The 22,046-nt window shown below is 35.1% G+C and overlaps 2 protein-coding genes across 2 annotated transcripts; one reads left to right on the top strand and one right to left on the bottom strand.

Annotated features, from left to right (window-relative positions):
• Positions 1-3,754: 3,754 nt before the first annotated feature.
• On the bottom strand, positions 3,755-13,057 carry LOC121409964 (nicolin-1-like). The gene is made up of 7 exons (XM_041601756.1): positions 12,593-13,057; positions 10,164-10,242; positions 7,843-7,943; positions 7,467-7,580; positions 5,585-5,665; positions 4,875-4,979; positions 3,755-4,139 (listed from the first exon to the last, which is right to left on the bottom strand). The coding sequence occupies exons 1-7, from the start codon at positions 12,755-12,757 to the stop codon at positions 4,098-4,100; spliced, it is 687 nt and encodes a 228-aa protein (XP_041457690.1). The 5' UTR covers positions 12,758-13,057; the 3' UTR covers positions 3,755-4,097.
• Positions 13,058-13,225: 168 nt separating this feature from the next.
• Positions 13,226-16,661, top strand: LOC121409965 (UPF0691 protein C9orf116 homolog). Its single transcript, XM_041601758.1, has 4 exons — positions 13,226-13,503; positions 14,511-14,634; positions 15,041-15,174; positions 15,959-16,661. The coding sequence occupies exons 1-4, from the start codon at positions 13,444-13,446 to the stop codon at positions 16,025-16,027; spliced, it is 387 nt and encodes a 128-aa protein (XP_041457692.1). The 5' UTR covers positions 13,226-13,443; the 3' UTR covers positions 16,028-16,661.
• The last annotated feature ends 5,385 nt before the right edge of the window (positions 16,662-22,046 follow it).

Raw genomic sequence — 22,046 nt, 5'->3', positions numbered from 1 at the left:
TGGTGAATGTGGTGTCTGCCATTGAATCAAGCTCTAGGCATGTTTTGTGACTTTTAATGAGAGTACATTTGCTATTATCAAACAGCCTACAGGTTTTTTTCATCTTTGACCCTCATGGAAGAAACCAATCTGGATGCGTTGATGAGAATGGAAAAATTATTCTGATCTACACTTGTTCTGTGAAAGGTATACACAATCATTGCTTGAGATTAGCAAGGTCATTGCACTGCAATCTTAATACTCAGTTTGAACTTACATGTGTTGAGCTAATAGTAAAATCAGATTAGGAGTCATGTTTCATTCATCTTAGTCATGAAAGCAATAATCTTCAGAGTCAAATTTCTAATGAGAGAGGAGATAACCACAATTCACAACAAAGTGATGTGTGTGTGTAGGTTTAGATGTGGAAAATGATTCAACAATACCACTGAATTTTGATAGTAATCCTGAATTTGAAGAAAACACTGAATTGCATGGAGAAACACTCAATAGTGAAACCAATATACAAGAAGTAGAAGTTTGAATTATTTGTAATGAATATGGTGAAAGATCTGGCAAAGCTAGAAGCAATGATGCAGTGAAAAAAGCACAGGATTTGCTATCAACTGTAAAAAATACCTTTTTTAATGAAAAACAGCATCAAGATGCATATATATTTACAATCTTTTTTAACAGATCAATCATTAACAGATTTACAAAGTTTATGCTGGTGGCAAGAAAGGACAAGCACAAAAAAAGAATAAGAAAGGTCAGTTTCAGAAAACGATCGGAGCAAGGAGAACTAATTGTTCTGATGTGTCAATGATGAATTGAAATAATGAGAAAAAGAACTTGGTTTAAGATGAGGCACTGGTTAATAAAGAATGCCTAAAATCACACTGTAAAGGTCATGTCCCTATGTATGCAAAGAATGTTGATGAATGGATTAAAATAGACAAAAGTAAAGAAATAGAGTTAACTAATAAGAATGAGAAGCATAATTTAAAGAAAGTTTGCTTTGAAACTGTTGAGGAATTAGATACAAACGCTTGTTAAATGATGAAAACAAGGACAAGTATATTTGTAAAATTGAAAGCAATGATGATGGAGATGGAATCATTGATTATTCTAAAATTGATCTTGAAGAAAGTGATAGTACTGGCAGTGATGTAGTTACAGCAATCAAACATACCTCTGGAAGAAATGTGAAATCTGATAGAGAAATCAGTCAATGTGATTTTTTATGGAACTTCCTTGGGAATAGAGAAATCAAATCAATTTTTAAGAAAAAATCATGTACATGTAGATAATATGGCATGTTTTGAGAAAGACTTTAATCATAACAATTCTCATACAATAAAAGATCAATGTGATGGAGGTCATTCAACAGATTCCTTGGAATTTGTTTCAGATTCAATTAGCAAAAAAAAAAAAGAACCATTTGAGAAGAGCAAAAATTTGTACCTTCGAAGAAAAATGAGAAAAAGTGTATTTGTACAAAATTAGATATTAGGGATAAGATTGGAACTTGTGATGCAATATATACTGCAATTGGAGTTCCTTCACATATCAAATTTATAGAAGATGTCATTTGTTTCTATCGTGCAATTTCAGTTGTGATATCAGGTATTGAATCTAATCATGCAGTGTTAAGAAATGCCACTGTGCAACATTTATTTGAGACTAAAGATATGTTTGTGATACATTGAATAGAGAGTTTAGAAGTGTTAAGGAATATGTTTTGGAAAAACAAATAAGGGAAGACAGAACTTGGGTTACAGACACAGAAATAAGTGCATTGGGAAATTCAATTGATGTTGATATATATTCATATGACCAAATGATTAAATACAGTTTTGGCAGTTATACTCTGCAGAGAAACCTGGAAGAAAATTTCAAAACATCTGAAACAGGAATTCAAGTGCAACTTAACAACCCCCAGAATTACATGTATACCATTAATGGATACACACCAAATACACAGTGCTTCTATGTTGCGTAATAACGTTACGCACGAGGTGATCTGTCAGAGACAGACCATCCCATAAGATTTTTTGTAGAAATTGATGGTATAGTTTTGTAGATTGTGCCATGGGTAACGAGTGTGCCAATTTTTTGTCTTGATCGTGCAATCAACGGCAGAGATAATAAGGGGGTGCTGAATCAGCCCCCCCCCCCAGTTCTCCATTTGAAATAGCCCAGCAATTTCAGGGTTAACACCCAATTTCACTTCAAATTTTCATTTTTTTTCCAGATGTCATCTTTGCAATCTTATTTAAAGGATTCAACAAAGAAAATTTCAAATGTTTCCTTATGTATTTCTTTGTTTTGAAGATTTCTTATGTTACTTTGTTTTTTCATCTCTTGTTTTTCTTTTTTCTTTTTGTTTCAATGGAAATTATGACAAACCATTTAGCAATTGAATTAGACTCTAAATCAATTATGCAGACCAATTAGAATAAAAAATAATCACCCGTTTATGAATTTCATCTCCCGTACACTTTGTACATGAAGTATAAAAATGAGCCATTTTCAGCATGGCATTGTCTCATAAAAAGTCATATGGTGTCACCATGCTATAACCCTAATGTTGCGCATTTTGTCTGAAAAGTTGTACAAGGTGTCAGAGAAAAAAAGTAATAAAATTCTGAGGCGCTATCTTTTCGTGTTACGGAAAATATCGCACAAACCTTTGAGGAGGACATCATGCCCCCACTCCCTCCCCCCAGTCCTTATATATGCTTTTCACATTGCATTTCCTTAACCCCATACTATCCTTAACCCCATACTATTTTTTTTTTCGATTCACACTGTCTTTCTTAACCCCATACTATCTGTTTTTCGATTCACACTGTCTTTCTTAACCCCATACTATCTGCTCAACCGTGGTTAATGCCTTAACCCCGGACTATCCCTCAGCTCATGAATATTGATGATTTTACCATACAGAGCATGATTAACGTGCAATTCGACTTCTGTGAATGGCTAATGCTTAGCCCCACTTTCCTAAACCCTGTTTCGTTTTCACACTGCATCTCTTAGCACCGCAATTGTGGTGCTAGCACCACAATAAGCCGGCTAACCCTGCTTTTTTGCAGGGCCAGATAGTACCGTACTATTTCCCGTGCTAGCCCACTTTGCTAAAACGTAGTGTGAAAACGAAGTGGGCTAAGCTTAACCCGGGAAACTGGTGGGGCTAAGACCCCCCCTTAGCCCCACCAATTTAAGACAAAAAGTGCAGTGTGAAAAGCATATTAGTGTTAAAGAGATAAAAGAGAGAGATAAGGAAGTTGAGTGAAACTTGAATACAAACATCTGTTGCAACTGAGTAAAATCAGGGGACATTATGCAATGACTGACATTCCTAGTAAATATAGAAAAACTAGGCCAATGAAATGAATGACAATGTATTGCAATTTTAATTTGGTACATCAAATTCCTTTCCTCTTAATTCCTTCTTTCCCTTTATGGCCAAATTGAGAATAAGTCAAACTATGATTTAACTTACAGTTACGCTTCAATGACTTAATGGAGGGAATCACGAAGGCCTTAATGTTGGTGTTGGCCTTATGAAATAAGTCTCCAGTGACAGACCATTCACTGCAATCTATTTTGTCAGTACTTGAGACAACTTTTCACTCCCCAAGAATTTGTATACAAAGCAAATGTGCACTTGAGAAGAGAGGTGACTAATTTTGTTTTGGTAAAATTCATACTCTTAGGTATTTCAAATTTTACAGCAAAAGCATCATCAAAATAAAATTAAAAAAAGGGTCCTCCTGTTACCTTAAAATACAAAAAAAAATGAGGCATCTTATTTAACAGCTTTATGAATCAGCCTGGAGCGATGGCTATCTGGTCACACAGGTGAACAATTCTTCACATCTGATTAGTGCAAAGTGCACTGCCTTCATTGCACTAAGTACAAAACAGATACTTCTATTGTCTGACCAAACAATCTGAAATCTTCTGCAGACTACATCTGATAATCATCATCATGGTTTTCATGATATACCTCATTATGCTGGGTGGGCTTTACACCCATGCTTCTGTTCATCATCCTGGCTCTAGTAATCTATCCCTTGATCATCATTGTCATACTGAGTGAGAAGGGTGCTTCAGGTATAGGACAAGAGATTGACTTCATAGCTACCATCAACCTTGATGACAATACAGATAAAAAGAGATAAACATCAATAAGTCTCCCCCTTGTCTTGTATACAAGACTTTGACATTTTAACAAACATCTCATCATTATATATGACTTTCATGGATTTTATCAGCTTTTTAGAATGTCCTTTTAGTCTAGTGCTTCTTTGGGCAGCTTCAGATTAGTGAAAAAACTTCTGTGACAATTTTATTTGAAGAAAAAAAAATGTTATGCACATTTTGATTAAAGGGAGTGACTGCTCTTTGCAAGCACATAGCATCGTTGTGAAATGAAAGTGTCACAGAAGTAACATATGATCTCTTAACTATGCATTTTATTTAAAACTAACAACAACATTTTTCCAATCAGTTCTCCCTATGCAAACCGACATGCCTGAATTCACAAAGGTGGCTTTGAATCTGTGATCTATGGCCTGTTGCATTAAAGGAAAACTCATGTTTTGCATATTCATGCATTAATTACGCGTAATGCAATGCATATAATGAGAAAGCATTAAATAAAGTTGTGCTTTTGTCGCGGAGTGCTAAATTCATTTTAGTGTTTGAGGTTACTGCATTTACATGTAAGTCAACTGTAAATGTAAATTAATGAATAGTAGGCTCATTCATGTTGTAACTTTTGAAACAAGCATGGAATCTACATAATCCATGGTTTCAGACCACCGATTCACCAACACCATCTTTGCGAGTTGAGGGCAACATTCATTGAATGATAACAGACTTACATCAAATCTTCCTAGAGCACTCTCTGTCTGCTGCTCCTGTACCTTAGCTGTCAGAGCCCAAAGCCTCTGTACTCCTGCTGCAATCTCATCAACGGGCAATAAACTCTATTCAAGACAATAAGTTAAAATGAATTAAGACAAATATCATTTTCAATGAGAAACTATTGGATTGCAGCTCAATGTAACGGCAGTGTTGACTTGAAAACAACTACCTGTACAATGAATAATCTTTAAAAGAGAGACAAAAAATACAACAGACACTCATTGAATCCAAAGTTCATTGACCTCAAATGACTTTTGCAAAGTGACCTATAACCTGAAATTTAATTTGTCCATTTGCTAATACCTGATGACCATTATATAAAGGTTTATGGGGTAAAGACTTATACTTGCAAAATTAACTTAAAAAATCACAATCTGTCTGGAAAAAGGGAAAGAATAAACGCTCAACTATTGATCCATTCTTGAGAGAATGAGATACTTCTTCAGGTTTTACAACAGTGAATTCCCAGTAACCCTCATCAAATTAAGAATTGTACATTCAGTACTGGCTCGTGCAAAAGATGTCGACTTTTTACCATGAGGCATTGCAAATTTCGGTCTGTTTGCTGCTACCATATTGCGAATCCACCGCATTGTCTTTTCATGGGACTGAAGGTAAATATTAAAGGTGTTTCTTTGAATGACAAAAGAAAGATAAAAATCATTACCTTAGAGCCAGGTCGAGGTGACTGAGCCAATTTATACTGATGCTTTTCCAACCATTCTACCATTGGAGGAACCGTCACTCTCTGAACAAAAAAATTAATCAAAGTGAATGTTATTGGAACATAATTGAGGCAGAAACAAAGAATTCAAGTCACTATGAAAACACAGTAATTAAATTTACAGAACGGGCATAATATACCGGTAAGTTATTCAGAGAAGATGAAAAAAGAAGCTATGTAGATAGTTAATATCCCTTGTAATACAGAGGAAAAAGTTTAGTTAGATATCCCTTATGATACATTTAGTAAAATGACTTTGAGCCATCGCTCAATGGCCAGTCAAATGATTATTCCAGCACAGAAACCTATTAATTATAAATGTCAATCACTATTTAGAAAATAAAAGGTCAATTTTTAGTATAGCGCTCCAATATTAATCTGTTGCAGGAAGCAGACCAGCAGTCAATTGTATGACTAATGATTGATGTGCATATTTTTTAATTTTCGACATTGCTTCAGATTCATGAAATGCGAAACAGCACTCTCAATTGTATCAAGCTCATGGAGGCGCAATAGCTTAGTTGATAGAGCGAGGGTTTCAGATTCAAATGACCCGAGTTTGATTCCCACTTGGTGCGCTAGTGCCTTTTAGTAAGGCAATAATCCTCATTACCATGTCCCTTGGAGAGGACCTTAACCCTAATAGGACTGGGGGGCATGATGGCCCCCCTTGACACTTCGCGCGATATTTCTGAAACGCAAAAAGATAACGCCGCAAAATTCTATAACTTCTTTCTTTGAAGTCTTGCACGATTTATGAGACCAAATTCACAACGTACGTCATGTGACTTTTTACAAGATAATGTCACCCCGAAAATGGCTCATTTTTATACTTTGTGTACAAAGTCTATGAGAGATGAAATTCATAAAAGTGTGATCATATATTCTAACTGGTCTGCTTAATCAATTTAGGGTTTAATCTAGTTGTTAAATGGTTTATAATAATTTCCATTGAAAAAAACAATGAAAAACAAAAGATGAAAAACAAAGAAATTCATAAAGAAAAAAAATTGGCTTTCGCAATTTTTCTTTATGGAAACCTTTAAATTAAATTAGATTACAAAGATGACATCTGCAAAAAAAAGAAGAAAATTTGAAGTGAAATTGGGTGTTAAAGAGAAATGCCAGTAGTTGCAGTAAACACTGATTTCATGAGAAAGTCTGTAAAACCAGGCTTAATTGTCAGAATATCATAGAGGATCTAGATCTGGTACAGTTACATAAACTGAAGTTTGTGAAATCTTGAAATCTACATTGAAAAACGTTCACACTGAAGATCACCAACACAGATATGCACATGTGGGACAATGTATAATTATTGCTGGAATAAAGACCCGACGGAAGAGACCGAATCCACGCTTATTTTGCTTATTTCTCAGCAATTACACAATTTCTCCCAGAATCCTTTGGCACATATATTTTATTCATACGAACAGACACTTGGGTGGTCATTATATTAGATTCTGTAAAAAGTAATTTTGAGATCGTTACCAAAACTGGAATTTATCTTTAAATATGCAGACTTTTTCATGAACTAATTTGCATATTTATTCATAATACATAAAAAATAATTACCGGTATTCTAGAAATTTTTTTTATACTAGCTTGTAGTTTATGTGGTGAAAACGGTGCGTGCCAAATTTCAGCGCAATCGCACGAATGGCAGCCGAGATCAGAAGGGGGCCATGATTCCCCCCCCCTGTCCTCAAATCCAAATAGCTTAGTCATTTTAGGGTTAAGCCTATGGTCCTCTGATTGCTTGCTTACAAACATTCATAGCAATACCACCATTATAACATTAATTCAAATGAAGTTTGATTCCCACCTCTTCATTATATTCTGTGATTACCACATTGTCGACCCCGAAGCTGGCCCAGACTGGAGACGGCTGCTGCAGGATCAGACGAAGTGCCGTAACCTTGTCAGGTGAAACCAGCATCTTGATACAAAATACAAATTTGATAACTTTACATAAAAAAGTGCACAGCCTGCATCCATCTCTTGAAGGCCTTGTGTTTTAACATATGATTCCAAATTATGGCATTATTAGTATCAGTAATTAAGTGACCTTTCAAATTGAGTTATTGGAGTCAATTCTAGTCTTGCTCGTTGTTATATTACCTTCTTAGATATCTAGATCAAGTGTAACAGCACAAAACAATGATACAACAATTTCATACTGGCTGATTTGCAGTGCTCACCTGATCTCTTGTAAATGTGAAGTAATCTTGAGAAGAGATATCACAATGTACATCAGGCATCAGCTGGGTTGGTTTGATACATGTTAACCATTTACACTCACCTTCAAAGCAATGAAAAAAAGGAAAATAAGTACAGCAACTCTACCTAAGGCTGTGGTGGTAGTAAATAATAGTGCCCCTCAGATTAAAAAGTATGCTCAAGGTGGAAAACGGGATCCACAGTTATCACAGTTCTTTAAATTTTGGGGTGGTTGTACTCGAGTCTCCCTTATGGTATCTGGGAGTTTATTCCATCTACTGCTGGTAGCATCTCTTATTTGCCCTTATAGTTATATGATTGTAAAAAATAATTCTTCGAAGAGTGTCTTGTTGTTGGTTTACTATGGACCATCTTGATTTATAAAGAGATATTTGATGTTACTGGGAATTATATCTTAAGTATCCTTTGAGATGATAAGTAGGCAAGCTTTGGTACTAACTTTTGAAAACTAGTAAGTACTAATACAAGTCATGCGCTTGTAGTAGCCTTTGCAGTTCATTTAATGGTTTCACTGACTTTGCTTATTGGTTCTGAATTGACAAGCCCTAATTTAACAGTAGTGCTTTACACTCCATTCCAAGTTTAATTACATGTAGGAAACACAACACACTGATCATGCTGACGGAGATAATCAAAGGTGTTTTACTTATTGCTTAAAAAATGCATTCTTGTTTCCAATACTATATTGTAATTAATAAGCTCGATCAAGACCCAGACTGAAGCTAAAAGTGCAATTGATAAACGGGAAATATGTAAGGTACATAGTACAACAGTGTAAGTTTTAATGCATATTTAGGTTTTGCGGGAATGGGACAAAAGGCTTTCCATTGCCTTTCTCCTGCCTCAAGACCCGTGCTGTGTTAAAAGTGTTGTGATTCCATTTCCATTTCCATAGGCATGTACACAGAAAAAGGGGATTATTTTTCTGCTTTTCAGATTGACAATTCATTTTTTTTAAGTTGCAGAAAAAAAAGACAATTATTCATTGCTTAAATGGATGTAAACCTATAACTCTTCAGTCGAAGTTTTGTGATTTCTTCTCTTAGCTGTTGTTGGGCCTAAATTACTATGTCAGGAAAGCTTGTTACACATAATCTGAATGCAGATATAATTCAAAAGTTGTTTCAAATAAGCAGGAAATAAAATAAAGTGAAAACTAGTCAAAAGCTGTAGATTTCATCAGGTCAAGCTTGCAGAAAAGGATATTTTTGATATCTCTATGTGACAAAAAGTGAAGAAAATAAAATGCGTATTCTGAAAGTGGGAAAAATCACCCAATTTTTCTGTGTACAACTCTATGGAATTACACTGCTTTTAAACATGAAGTCTCGGTATTGAGGCCGGTGAAAGCATAAACAAGAAAGTCTATTTTCAAAGCTCGATAATTGGAGCTATTCTTAAGCAAAATACTCAGCTGTCAAGCAGTGAAAATGCAAAAAGCTTGCATTTCTGTATTAAGTACTTTATTAGGTTTTGATTGGTATATGATTTGTCAATTTCATTTTAGGTCCAGTCTGGGGCTTTAAGTAATAGAAGTTAATTTCCACTGATATTTGCTCTCACAATGTGTGATACACTTGTTTTGTGGTTTGTCCATCATTGTCAATCCTTTTCTCCTGCACCTTGCATGTTCTTTCATGTTGGTGTACTGATTCCCACTATATTGTACAAATAATCAAACTAACTTCCCACTTGATGTTTCTTGCCCTTCTGAACATATGGTACTTAAAGTTAGTTCGTGATTTAATAATGAGCCTCGTCATATCAGGGAAATTTTTCTAGGACATCCTGGATGTTCAAAGGCAGTTGAGATACCAGAAACAGTGCAGAAAATACAGCGATGCTGCAAACTTGGAATTGCCTGAAAAGCACCACTTATAAATAAAGTTCTGAACTTCTGATCATTTAATATTTGGTTTTGAAATTAATTCAGTTGTAAAGCACATGCCAATGCACTGTATATACAGAATAATAATACTAGAATAGATAAATAATCTTTTTGACATAAAACATTTTTCTGGGGCATAGATATTTCTTTCATATGTTTTTTCTTGAAATCAAAAAAATATCTTGCCACAAGGAAACTGAACAATAGTGTGTATAAAAATAGAATCTAATAGAAAATTAGATGAAGCTAAACAGGGTCAAGCAGGGGAAAACTCTCTTCAGATAATTCTTTTTCACAAGTTGATCAGAGCATTCTGTATGCTACAATAAATTCTGTGAAAAAAAATGTGATTATTTATCTCAGTGCAATCCAAAATAGTAGGCCTACAAGTACCTTGGTTTTCATCTTTATTCCGCCTTAGCTTCATCGACATGAACCCAGTGTAGTTATTCTTGAATGTAATATCTCCAATCTAATTGAGAGAAAAAAAAGTAATAATATACTCATTAGTAATGTGAGGGTGAAATCACATTAGGTATATTTCCTATTTTTAACACAAAGAGGTGTTGGTTTCTGACAAAATTTTCTGTCTCTAACTCTACTTAATTCTTAGCTAGAGACAACCCATCACTCTCAATATTTTTTAAGTTTGTATTGCGGCTTAATTAGTTGCGACTTAATTAGTTAGACCTAACTTTAGTCTGGTTTAATTTGAGATAAAAGAATTTGGAAGTCCTTTCATTTATTTTTCAAAGCTTGTTTTGGTTCAGGAAGTAGAAGGGGGGGGGATGTCCGGACACTTTATATATTTGAAGCCTTTTTTTTTTCTTTGGATTACACTAAAAATATGAATTTAATAGTTGTAATCATCTTCTCTTTTGTTCTTTATATTTCCTAACATTTTGTAATAAAAATTGATGAAACTTCGAGTGTAAATTTTTCCAAATGACGTTCTGAAATTGATTGTCCGGACACACAACCTGCAGAGATGCCAAGTTCAAAGACCAGCTATGCGTGAGATTTTCTGTGAATCTGAGTGAGATCACAGACATAGTGTACAATGTATATGGGGATAGGCTGTGATAGTTGCGTGAGACAGAAATTTGAGGGGATGAACAAGAGTCCAAAATGCTTGAGTCTCACGCATAATGCGTGAGACTCGGTAGCTCTGAACCTGTCCAGACACACAACAACTGGGTATACAGTAACCCAGGGAGCTCCGACCTGCAAAGCCAGAGCTCCCTGGGTTAGGTACGGTATACATTGTACCACTATTTAACCCAGGAGCCCAGGAGCTCACTATGTATTTACCCATACTCACAGGACTAGTGTAGATTATGGTAAAAATATCTACATACCGGTACATAAGGTTCATTTCTGGAGGAGGAACCTTATAATCAAATTTAAATTCTGCATTACGGCACCAAAAATCAATCCTTTTTTCAAATTGTAATACATCCTTAGACTCTACTACAAGCTCAGGAAGACTATTCCATAAGTTGCAGATTCTTAATGTAAAAAAGTTCTTACGTGCATTCTTATTAGTTCTAACCTTGAAGAGCTTGTGTGCATGACCCCTTGTACTAGCGAGAGAATTAAGTTGCAGACTTGGGGTAACATCAGGGTCATATTTGTGAAGAATCTTAAAGGTCTCTATCATGTCACCCCTAGCTCGTCTATAAACAAGAGTAGGCAAATTAAGCTTCTTCAGTCTCTCAGGATATGAGAGCCCTTTCAAAGATGGGACGTAGCGAGTAGCTCGTCTCTGCACATCCTCAAGTGCATCAATGTGCTTTACCTTGTACGGATTCCACAAAGCATGCCCATATTCTAAATGAGGACAAACAAAAGCCTTAAAAAGCCTCTTAAACATATCCTCATCCAAAAACACAAACGACCTCCTTACCAGGCCTGCTAGCCTGTTTGCTTCTAGCAAAATAAATTGTGAAAACAGAAATTATGCACTTACCACGATTATATGGATGAAGGTCTATCGTGTGGCAGTATCCTAAAAACCAAGGCACAGACTGGAACCTCAAAAAAATGAAAAGTTCTGTCGCGATACCTCTCCTAATTCTTTCAAAATTCATAACAAAATGGCCGATCGAGACTGGGGTAGGTGAGAACTTTTCGTTTTTTTGAGGTTCCAGTCTGTGCCTCGATGTAAGGATATACTGCCACACGATAGAGCCATCCATCTAATCATGGTAAGTGCATAGTTTGTTTTCACAATTTATTTTGCTAGATATTTTGACCATAATCTACCCTAGTCCCGTGAGTATGGGTAAATACAAGGTGAGCTCCAGGGTTAAATAGCGGTAGGCCCTACCTAACCCAGGCAGCTCCGGCTTCGAGGGCCGGAGCTCCATGGGTTACCGTCATGACTGTATACCCAGTTGTTATATGTCCGGAGTTTGGACAATCAATTTCAGAACGTCATTTGGAAAAATTTATTTGCTCCCTGGGCCTGGCATGCCTGGTTTGACTAATCTCACCCATCCCCACACTCGTGACTACAAAAAAAATAAAAATTCTACAAGATTAATTTTCATTTATTTTGGTAGTGGTATGCCTAATGAACAGGTGTATAGGTACATCTATGTTAAATCTTTATATTATTATTCTTAACTCAAATTTGGTGTGCAGACTTGGGTCTTGTGGACCACCAGGCATGACCACGGGCATGACGGGCCACCGGCCATGTGACACACACACTTCACAAAGTTCTGCAACAATCTTCAGAAGGAAGCAGACTAGACCACTAACGTTACACAGAAGAAGGAGGAGGAGAAGAAGACTAAAGTTTAACTAGGATAACTTACATCGACAAATTCAAAGTTGGGAAAGGTTATATCCACAACAGACACACCACAGGCACAAAAACTTGGGCCTAGTTTGTCTTTACCATCCGAAGTCTTGGCATATAAATCAACAGGCTTTTTCAAAGTGCAACTGAGCACATTTCCCTTTTGGTATTTTAAAGACATCGCTTATGAAAGTCTGTATATTGTTCACGAAAGCCGTTTACGAAGAATGTTTACGAAAGAATGTTTACGAAAGCCGTGATGATCCACAATCTAATCTCGAGTCGAGTGTGTTAGTGTTACGCCCGGGCTATAGGCAGGCCGCCAGGCCAAGGACCGTACTTAGCTAGATTCCGCGCCCGGAAGTCTTGGCGGGCAAAACGATACCATACCGTTGATCGACGCTACAGCCACGGCCACATGCACAGAGCTAGAGCTAAGCTAGAGAGCTAGCTCAGCGAGCGCAATTGGCGCTCGCGAGCGACTTTGCGTTCGACACAATTTGGATAAGCATAGCGCAGAATCAGCAGCGCGCGAAATCCGTGCCAATATACCGTACATTGCAAATTAGTTAAGGTCATACTGTATGCGCTAGACACCCCGTAAACTCGACAAGGGACGGCTCCGTGTTTTAGTTGGTGTCCTAGCAACGTGCATTGATGCTGCCGTGTTGTTTTGTTTACATGTGTGTTGCATGCATATGCTATTGGCCTCATATTATAACATACAGTGCAGTAGGCCTACCGGACATCATTCGACGTTCGGCCTTACCGTAAAGCACACACAACCGGACGCCATTTTCAACTGTTTATCAGCAGATCATAGATTTATTAAGGGCAGTGTGAAACTGAAATATTCCTCATTTCAAAATGGAGCAAGCTGGAACTGACACTCATCATCATGACCATTCCCGTCATCATCATGAACAGGTAAATTAAATAGGGCCTAAAGACAAAGTAACGGTAGGCCCCCTGTAATTGTAAAGGCCTTAACGTTACGAAAATCATTGGCCATGTTGTTGGCCCGAATTCTCATGTGGTTTATGCAGATTTCCTGTAAATTACACTTATTTTACCACATATATTTTGCCAAATTAATGCCTGTAGTGTAACCGTGGTTATCCACGCTATTTTATTTATCAGTCCACTGTTTTGAAATTAGATCTAAAATGAATCCACTCTTCAAAAGTTCAAACAGACGGTGGATTCATTTACAAAATTTACTTAGGCCTAGCCTAACTTAGCATAATATGGCCTAACTTCCCTAAGGGCAAGGCTATGGCATATCTAAGTTAACCATGGTACCATGAGGGAGGGGGTGTCTGGACACTTATATTTAAATTTAGAGCCTTCTTTTTTGTCTTTGGATTAGGCCCTACACTAAAAATATGAATTCAATAGTTGTAATCATCTTCTATTTTGTTCTCTATAATATTTCCCAACAGTTTGTACTAAAATTTGATGAAACTTCGCATGTAAATTCTTCCAAATGACTTTCTAAAATTGATCGTCCGGACACACAACAACTGGGTATAACGGACGTCAGTTTGTCGCACTGTGACAAAAGCGCGCATCGGCATCAGAATTTTTTAAACACGCGCCCAATACTAATAATTTAGGGGTCTAGATTAAGGCAAGCGTAATTTATACAGGAAATCTGCATAAACCATGTTAGATTAAACCATGGGTTTTCAAAACTAAAGGGTAATTTTGGGTTGCTTTTCATTTTGATGATTTAAAAGATATTGATATTTGTTAGATAATGACTGTCTGCAAAGTTTGGACTCATTGCATGCCATCAATAAGAGACCTCTGAGTCAGATTTAAACTTTTGATGTTAATACAAGTTTAAAATACATGTAGAAGCTCCAGGGCAAGGCATGACCATGCAAACCTAACTTTACACTTACAGAATATTCTAAATTTCTTTCCAACAGATGGATACAGACAGGACAGGACGTGATCAGGTACTTGCCACAACAACTCTTGAGAAGACAAGTGGAGCCAAAACATCAGACTTCTATAGAACAGAAAAACTTCCACATAGATTTGAAAATCCTGGTAAGTGGCAGGCATAAACCCTTAATGTGTTTTTTTCTTATTAGATAGCTAGCTTTCAGATATTTTAGAAGTAGAATGATCAGTTGTTAATTTTAAAACAGTATTTTTTTTTCTTTTCATAAAATGATTCTTTGCTTTTTGTTCACTCTTAACCTTTAAACAGCTATCTTATAAATAGATTGAATATAGATGTAATAGATCTCCTGTTATTGATATATCAATTTTTTAAACAAGTCTTTCACGCTGTAAAAGCGAACAATATTCTTGACCAAGTAAATGATTGTTCGAGACATTCCTGAACAATCCTGCAATGTAACTTGAGAAAACCCATTTCATTATTTTATGGAAAAAACAACATATTTTATATCAAAAAGTAATCATTCATTGTCTCTATTCTTCCTGACAGAGGTATTTGAAGGATATAATCACAAACCCCAGAACCTTCTTTATCGTACTACAAGCATGGGATATGGCAGTATACCTCCCACTGTTGACACAGTCCCCACTTGTTTCCATGCACGTACTAATAAATTCTCAGAGGTAAGCATCATGTTTATATCATCAATATGTCTTACTTGGAAATTCATGTGTTCAATCAAACAGACAAAAAAAATCAATTGGTTCGTTCATTGAAGCAAAGCCACCCTAAATTTTTTTTGTCTTTGCAACGAATGTTTGTATTGCCTTATACATGTATGTGCACAAAATATGTCTGAATTTTGTCAAACCATGTAGGAACTAGCCTACACTGTATCTTTTTTAAAGCAAATAAGGATTAAATAAAGTTTTCATACTTCCAATTTTTGCAGCTCGATTCTACATGTTTGAAAAGCTGCTGATTAAAGAATGGTGTAAAATCAGTTGTGTGTGTGTGTCAGGTTGTGTGACTAGTGTACACGTTATTTACCCTCATTTCTGCTGAACCTTTCTACACTAGTTAATTTAGAACTTTGGTATATGTATTCATTTTAGCTTGTGATTCTCAATCTGCAATTCCTTTTTATTATATTACATACCTTCACATCAAATACAGTACATTCTTGAGTTTGAAATTTCAAAAAAAAAATTATGTCTTAAACTATATATTTTTTTTAAGTAAGAAGTGTCCATGTGGAAAAGAAAATATAATGCTTAACCTACACCAATATATTGTAAGTACTTTTATTTTTGTCAGTACCAAATTATTTTGGTGCTGCTGCTGTCAAAGCCCATTGACCTCCCTTGTTTAGTGAACTTGACTGTTTTAAGTGCAAATGTGAATTAGGTTTAGATGTATGGCTTATATCATTCTCTATACTCCTTTGTCTTTATTTTGTCATTGCAGCATCTAGGTAAATGTGGCATGTACCGCAATGAAGGATTGAACACAAGCATGGAATCAAGCGGAGTGTGATAATCAACTGATTATTCGAGCTTGTCGATAGCAAAATTCGGACATTGAAATGAATCTTAACTCAGCCAAAGTAGAAAGGACAATGCTACATGGTTATCTTTGTGAACTCAACAAAAATGAAGTGTCATTTTTTTTCCATCGTTTGGAAATCAAATATTCAGCAAGGTCCATGTTTCAATCCTTCTTAAAGATGAATTTGATAATTCATGTGCTGTAGAAGATTACAAGTTGTATGCAATATGCTATGTACATATCTTGTAAATAGAGAAAAAAAATTCTACTGTACTCTTCTGCAAAGTGAAATGTTTGAAGAACCAGCATATGCAACAGGTCGTATTACGCTTATTCCGTTAACATACTTGAAAGAGGCTCACAAAGTGTTTGTTTCAGTGCAAATGAAAGCCAAAGATACAATATGATACGCTCTACCTTGGTTACATGTACATGCAGGTTTTTTTTTTATTTTTAAACACTTGTTTGAAGATCAAGTTTATCATGCTTATTACCATTTTCATTTATGAATTGCCTTATAATTGAGAATGACATTGCCTACTGATTCTTAGTCCCATGTGTTGATGGTTCAGTCCAAGACCCTTGAATGATTTAATTACTAAAGTAGTACAGTACTGCCTTACATGAAATAAAGTATCAATAGTCAAAGCTACTGAAAATTGGAAATTTTGATTTGACATGGGCATAAACCCGATTGTAGCATAGCAAAGAAATGAAATAAAAGAAAAAAAAAAAAAATAAAAATCTGAATGTAGAATATCTTGTTTCTGCCTTTAAAAAACAACATAAAATGACCCCTACATGTAAGTACAATGACTAGGTTGCGTTCAAACTTGTCAACTGAAAACTTAAGGATAGAGCCTTGTTAAATTTTGTAAGGATTCGAGAATCTGATATTGATAACAACTTTGTATGAAGTGAAGCCCTATTACCTGTTTTGAAGATACATACAGTGTATATATATATATATATATATATATATATATATATATATTGATGTATGAACACCCTAACTATACACAATGTAGATCATACAATTCAGACGGTTATCTTAAAGTCAGGGAATTTGAAAAAACTTATTTCCAGAAGCAAAATCAGGAAATCTTAACACACCCTTTTTTTTCCAGGAGCAAAACTTCAAAGAATTTATCAGTTCTAATAAGTTATGGAATTTGTTTTTTTATTCTACATTGTGGAAGAACATTTACTTATTTTTTTCATTCATTAGCATCCTTGAGCTGACCCTATATAAACACGGCATGGAATATTGAAATTAGTTAATCAGTTAGATTGCACTTGGCAAATGGTCAAGTCATGAAAAAGTGTTGGACCACAGTCCTTTTTTGCGATTTGGCCTTGTAGTCTGGAAAGTCAAGAAATTTCAGAAATGTTAAGATATATGAAACTTGCATGTACAGTATATGATACCATTCACCCCAAACAACATAGTTTACACACCTATTTGGGGATACTGGTACTATAAATGTATATTATGGAAAGTGATGTGATTAAACGTTTATGTGAACTATCTTTTTTAAATGTATTCAATGTACTGTCCTAATAACATAAACACAAGGGAAACTGAATGTAACACAAATATTACTGAAAAAGCCAATTGGCTTGTAGACATGAGAAAACATTCTTTTTCCACAATCAAGCTTTTGCTTGCTAGGAAAGCTTGCCAGGCGAGGTCCTGATGCAGCCTAGCAAGCTAAAGCTTACCAAATCAGGTATCGTTTCATGATTGGAAAAAAAAATGTTTTTCTGATCATAACAATTATTATGTGTGAAGTATTATTTATTGTGTCACAAATCTTTGAATAAATACTCATTTTTACATGTAAATTGATATTGTATAGTTTGCAATTTTTCAGTAAAGGATTTGTGGTTTTAAATGTTCTGTTCTTTATGTCATTAACCTCCAAGATCCCAAAGAAGATTTTTATATGTGATAATTAGTAAATGGGACCCATCTCCCCCCCCCCCCATTTTCCCAGGTTACATACATTTATTTTCACTCAATACATAATTGTTATCAGGATAATGTAATAACTGGAAAGATGAATAAGGATTTGAATGGGGAGGAGCAACTGAGATTCTTGTCCCCATGACACAAAGGTTAGCAATTAATCACTAAATCCAATTGCCTATCGGTGTCATCGTTGCATGTGAAATTTGGTCAGTAAACTGACTGGGAACCAATCAGAATTGTTCTTTCAAATTGGTAATTGCTAACCTTATGTGTTACAGGGCCCTGACCATCGCATTTATTTAGTGGTAACTTCCATTGGAAACACTATTTTCCACATGGTTCCTCATTATACATGAAAAAAAAAGTGCATGAACATGATGGTGATAAAGTTACATTCACAGCTGCCAACCTATGTTGACCATAAATCATACTTATCTATAATTAAAATCATATTTTGAAAGAAAAAAACATTTTGGTACAAAAATGGATAAATCATATTTTGTCACTTTCGCTCATTAAAAACATACTAAATTGGCAAATTTGGATATTTGCTACCATCTCAATCATGAGGAGAAATTAAAGGAGTGGGGGAGCGGGTGAAATGAGAAATGGACTCGATATGACCTGTAAACAAACTACCCCAAACCTGGGTAGAATTGGTATGTGAGTTTGACTTTGTACCGCAATCCTGAAACACATAAAACACATAAAAAAAGCAAATCAATTGACATTTAACTGCTGACCATAACCCAGTCGAAGAGACTAAAGTTTATTGCACAAATAATATCCATATAAGTTTAATATGTACCAGCCAAGCTGTTCAGAGTAGTATATCATCACAAATCCCATTTGACAAAATACCTATTGATTTCAATACATACATATAGTACAGTATTTTGTTAGACTATCATTTCACAAATGATACTATACATTTCATAACATGGATAATACACATGAATATGCACTGGTGTTACTATAGTTAATAATACAAGTCTATTTTAATATAAACATCACATTACCATCACTATTCGGCACAAAAAAAAAGAATTCAACTAATACATACAGCTCAACAGGCCTAACCAAAAAAAAAAAAAAAATAGGGATAGTATGTGTTACAGTTTATGTCAAACTAGAGAATTTATTAATTGAGAAATTCACAATCAAATTTTAAGTTATGCTCACAAGAAAATGATCCATAAAATCCCCAAACTGAGTTTGTGTTTGGAAGAAAATAAGCTTTTGAAAATATTAGAAGTATGAAAATGAAATCAACTAAATTATAAAGATAGGATAGAGATAATCAAGAGAGAATGAATGAATGAGTGAGTGAATGAGTGAGTGAGTGAATGAATAAATGAGTGATAGCAAAGCTAGGAGATGCACAATGGGGGAAGAGGGAGGGATAAAAATGAGAAGTCAATACTCTATAAAAGATATAATATGAGCAGAGGAAATACTATTCCAAAAGACTTATATATTTATATATATATATACATGGAATGTGTGGAATTCACATGTACTGTTCTCATAACAAAAGAAAACATGATTATGACACTGTTTAAAATAGAGTTTTAGAAGAAACACGGTAATTAGACTTTGACGGCCAAGTTTGCCCTACAAATGGGTTGAATCCATCATGGGTTAGAAAATATTATTGTATTAGACTAGTGAAATTTTCAGTTAGAGATAGTACAATGCCGTTTCAAGAACAAATGGTAAATTAGCAAACCTCCGTTTTTTTTCTTGGTTTTTAAAAAAAATTCTTTCTTGTATGGTAAGGTGTTGGAACAATGAGTAATCTACCACATTCCATGGGAATTTAGATATGTCCAAGATTCTAAGATTGAAAATAGACACCCGTACAAATTTCATACATATAAATTACAGGGAAAATGAGTAAATTACATATTTTCACTCCAAATCACCATTTGACTCATGTGCAATTTTAGCATAGCACTATACATGAAGCATTATATAAATCAAAAAGGCATTAAAGTTTTCATATCTTTTAATAATACTGTTTTGTCTGTTTTTAATTTGATTTCTGTTCAACCCATGACAAGGACAAACTTGACCCTTAATAATTACCAGCTTTAAATGCATATCTAGGATATTGATATAAAAGTATCTGCTATAGTTATATATCTATAATATGCAAACCATCTCCTATACTGCTTATGAGCTTACATTAAGAAATCATTCTTAATACATACATTGCAACAAATGATCATAACACAATATTCACATGGTATACATAATTTCACCATGAGACTGAATAATAGGATAAATGGCAATAAAAAGAAATGTAATCAACTGCCAAAAAATATCCCATGCATGTATCAATTGGGGAAAGCATAATGATTCAACAATTATTTCACTAGGATAGACCAGCAACCCAATATAATTTACAATGAAATATTGCATATTTGCATGTAGATATGTTAGATTAAAAAAAAAAAGCTTTTGGTCCCTTTCATATAGGATGTCAAATTAGCATTTTAGTTTGACCCCCAATACTTATCCAAAAGAACATTCCCTATTTCATGTGTTGCATTTGCATTGTATAATAATATACCTTGGCAGTACAGTGGATGATTTTGGTTTATGGTGTTGAAATCTGATGTTGGTGTTGTTACAACACAAACACCAGCCACAACACCGTACTTGAAGTTGAAATGAAACTGGTGTTGGGATTGGCCTCAGAAAATATGACATATTTCCGGCAGTTTGTGTTGAGCGCTGGTCTTGAATGTCATACCTATGCTGAACCAAGCATCACAGCTGGTGTTGACGATTTACGTGTTATTTTCCCATTCACCAACATCAAACCCCAGGGATTGGGAAAATCATTTTTTCAAGTTCGTTGTTGGTGATTCAAAGCCCATGAATAGGCGGCGAACAGGATGAAGCATCCCTGTAAATTTAGATTTTTGCAGATAAGATGAGTGCAAATCATTAGAGTCTTATACATTTTAATGGACAATAATATTCACTTTCAGATTCTTGAAGTAATTTTAGCCATTTGCATTCTGTACGATGACATTTTACTGTAATTTCTCCCCCTGATTTCACTTTTGTCAAGAAGTTCTGTAAAAAAAGTTTAGATGGTCAGCAGGGCAGCAGACAGGCGTATTGTCATAGGCTATCGATAATGTAATCGGTATCGTTCTTCTGAACCCAGCTTGGTGTTGGAGCTTGGTTCAGCAGGTTTTTCATGCTCTCAACACCAAAAACCGAATTGAAATCACCCAATAAGTGTAATAATACAGGGGTTATGGATCATTAGAGGGGAATGAAACCTTTGCAATAAGTAGGCTTGTGTCGAAACAGAAAAATCAAAGAATAAGAACAAAGAAAGTTTGAGGAAAATCAGACAAATAGTGAGAAAGTTATGAGCATTTGAATATTGCAATCACTAATGCTATAGAGATCCTCCCACTGGCAATGCGACAAGGATGTGTGATGTCACATGTGAACAACTTTCCCTGTGATGGATTATAAAATACCCTCAAAATGTCTCTTTCTGCTTCTTCATGTGGTGATACAAACTCTGTACCCATGATGTATTCTTTAAAAATATGTATTACATGCCCTCCTATAGAAAGAGCACATGATATACTATTAATAGATGTGATAAAAGAGGCAATTTAAGTGAAATATATACTGCAGTAATGGGGAGAGTTGTTCACAAGTGACATCACACATCTTTATCGCATCGCCAATTTGACAATCTCCATAGCATTAGTGATCACAATATTCAAATGCTCATAACTTTTTCATTATTTGTCTGATTTTTCTCAAACTTTTGTTGATCTGTTTCTTTGATTTTTCTGTTTTCACACAAGCTATCTTTTTCCAAAAGTTTCTTTCTCCTTTAATGACTCTTTTGTGAAATAACCAAAATATTTTGGGTTTGGTTTGGTTTATTTATCAGAAATCATATTTACAAAGCCAAAACCATCTTGCATGATAATGTTCACAAATGACAATTTGCTATCATTCAACTTTTGTCAAGCATGATTACCCAAACATGCG

The sequence above is a fragment of the Lytechinus variegatus genome, chromosome 3, assembly GCF_018143015.1.
Source record: "Lytechinus variegatus isolate NC3 chromosome 3, Lvar_3.0, whole genome shotgun sequence".
Lineage (NCBI taxonomy): Eukaryota > Metazoa > Echinodermata > Echinoidea > Temnopleuroida > Toxopneustidae > Lytechinus > Lytechinus variegatus.
The sequence above is the reverse complement of the archived record's forward strand: the minus strand, read 5'-3'. Positions and strand labels throughout refer to the sequence as shown.

Bases quoted from the DNA above. Each gene is read 5' to 3' on its own strand.
- LOC121409964 (XM_041601756.1), bottom strand. From the start codon at position 12,757: ATGTCTTTAAAATACCAAAAGGGAAATGTGCTCAGTTGCACTTTGAAA. The intron at 7,581-7,842 runs GTGAGCACTGCA...TTTTGTATCAAG, and splicing joins TCACATTTACAAGAGATCAG to ATGCTGGTTTCACCTGACAA. The intron at 4,980-5,584 runs GTAATGATTTTT...TGTCTTGAATAG, and splicing joins CACCTCGACCTGGCTCTAAG to AGTTTATTGCCCGTTGATGA.
- LOC121409965 (XM_041601758.1), top strand. From the start codon at position 13,444: ATGGAGCAAGCTGGAACTGACACTCATCATCATGACCATTCCCGTCAT. The intron at 13,504-14,510 runs GTAAATTAAATA...TCTTTCCAACAG, and splicing joins CCCGTCATCATCATGAACAG to ATGGATACAGACAGGACAGG. The intron at 14,635-15,040 runs GTAAGTGGCAGG...TCTTCCTGACAG, and splicing joins ACATAGATTTGAAAATCCTG to AGGTATTTGAAGGATATAAT.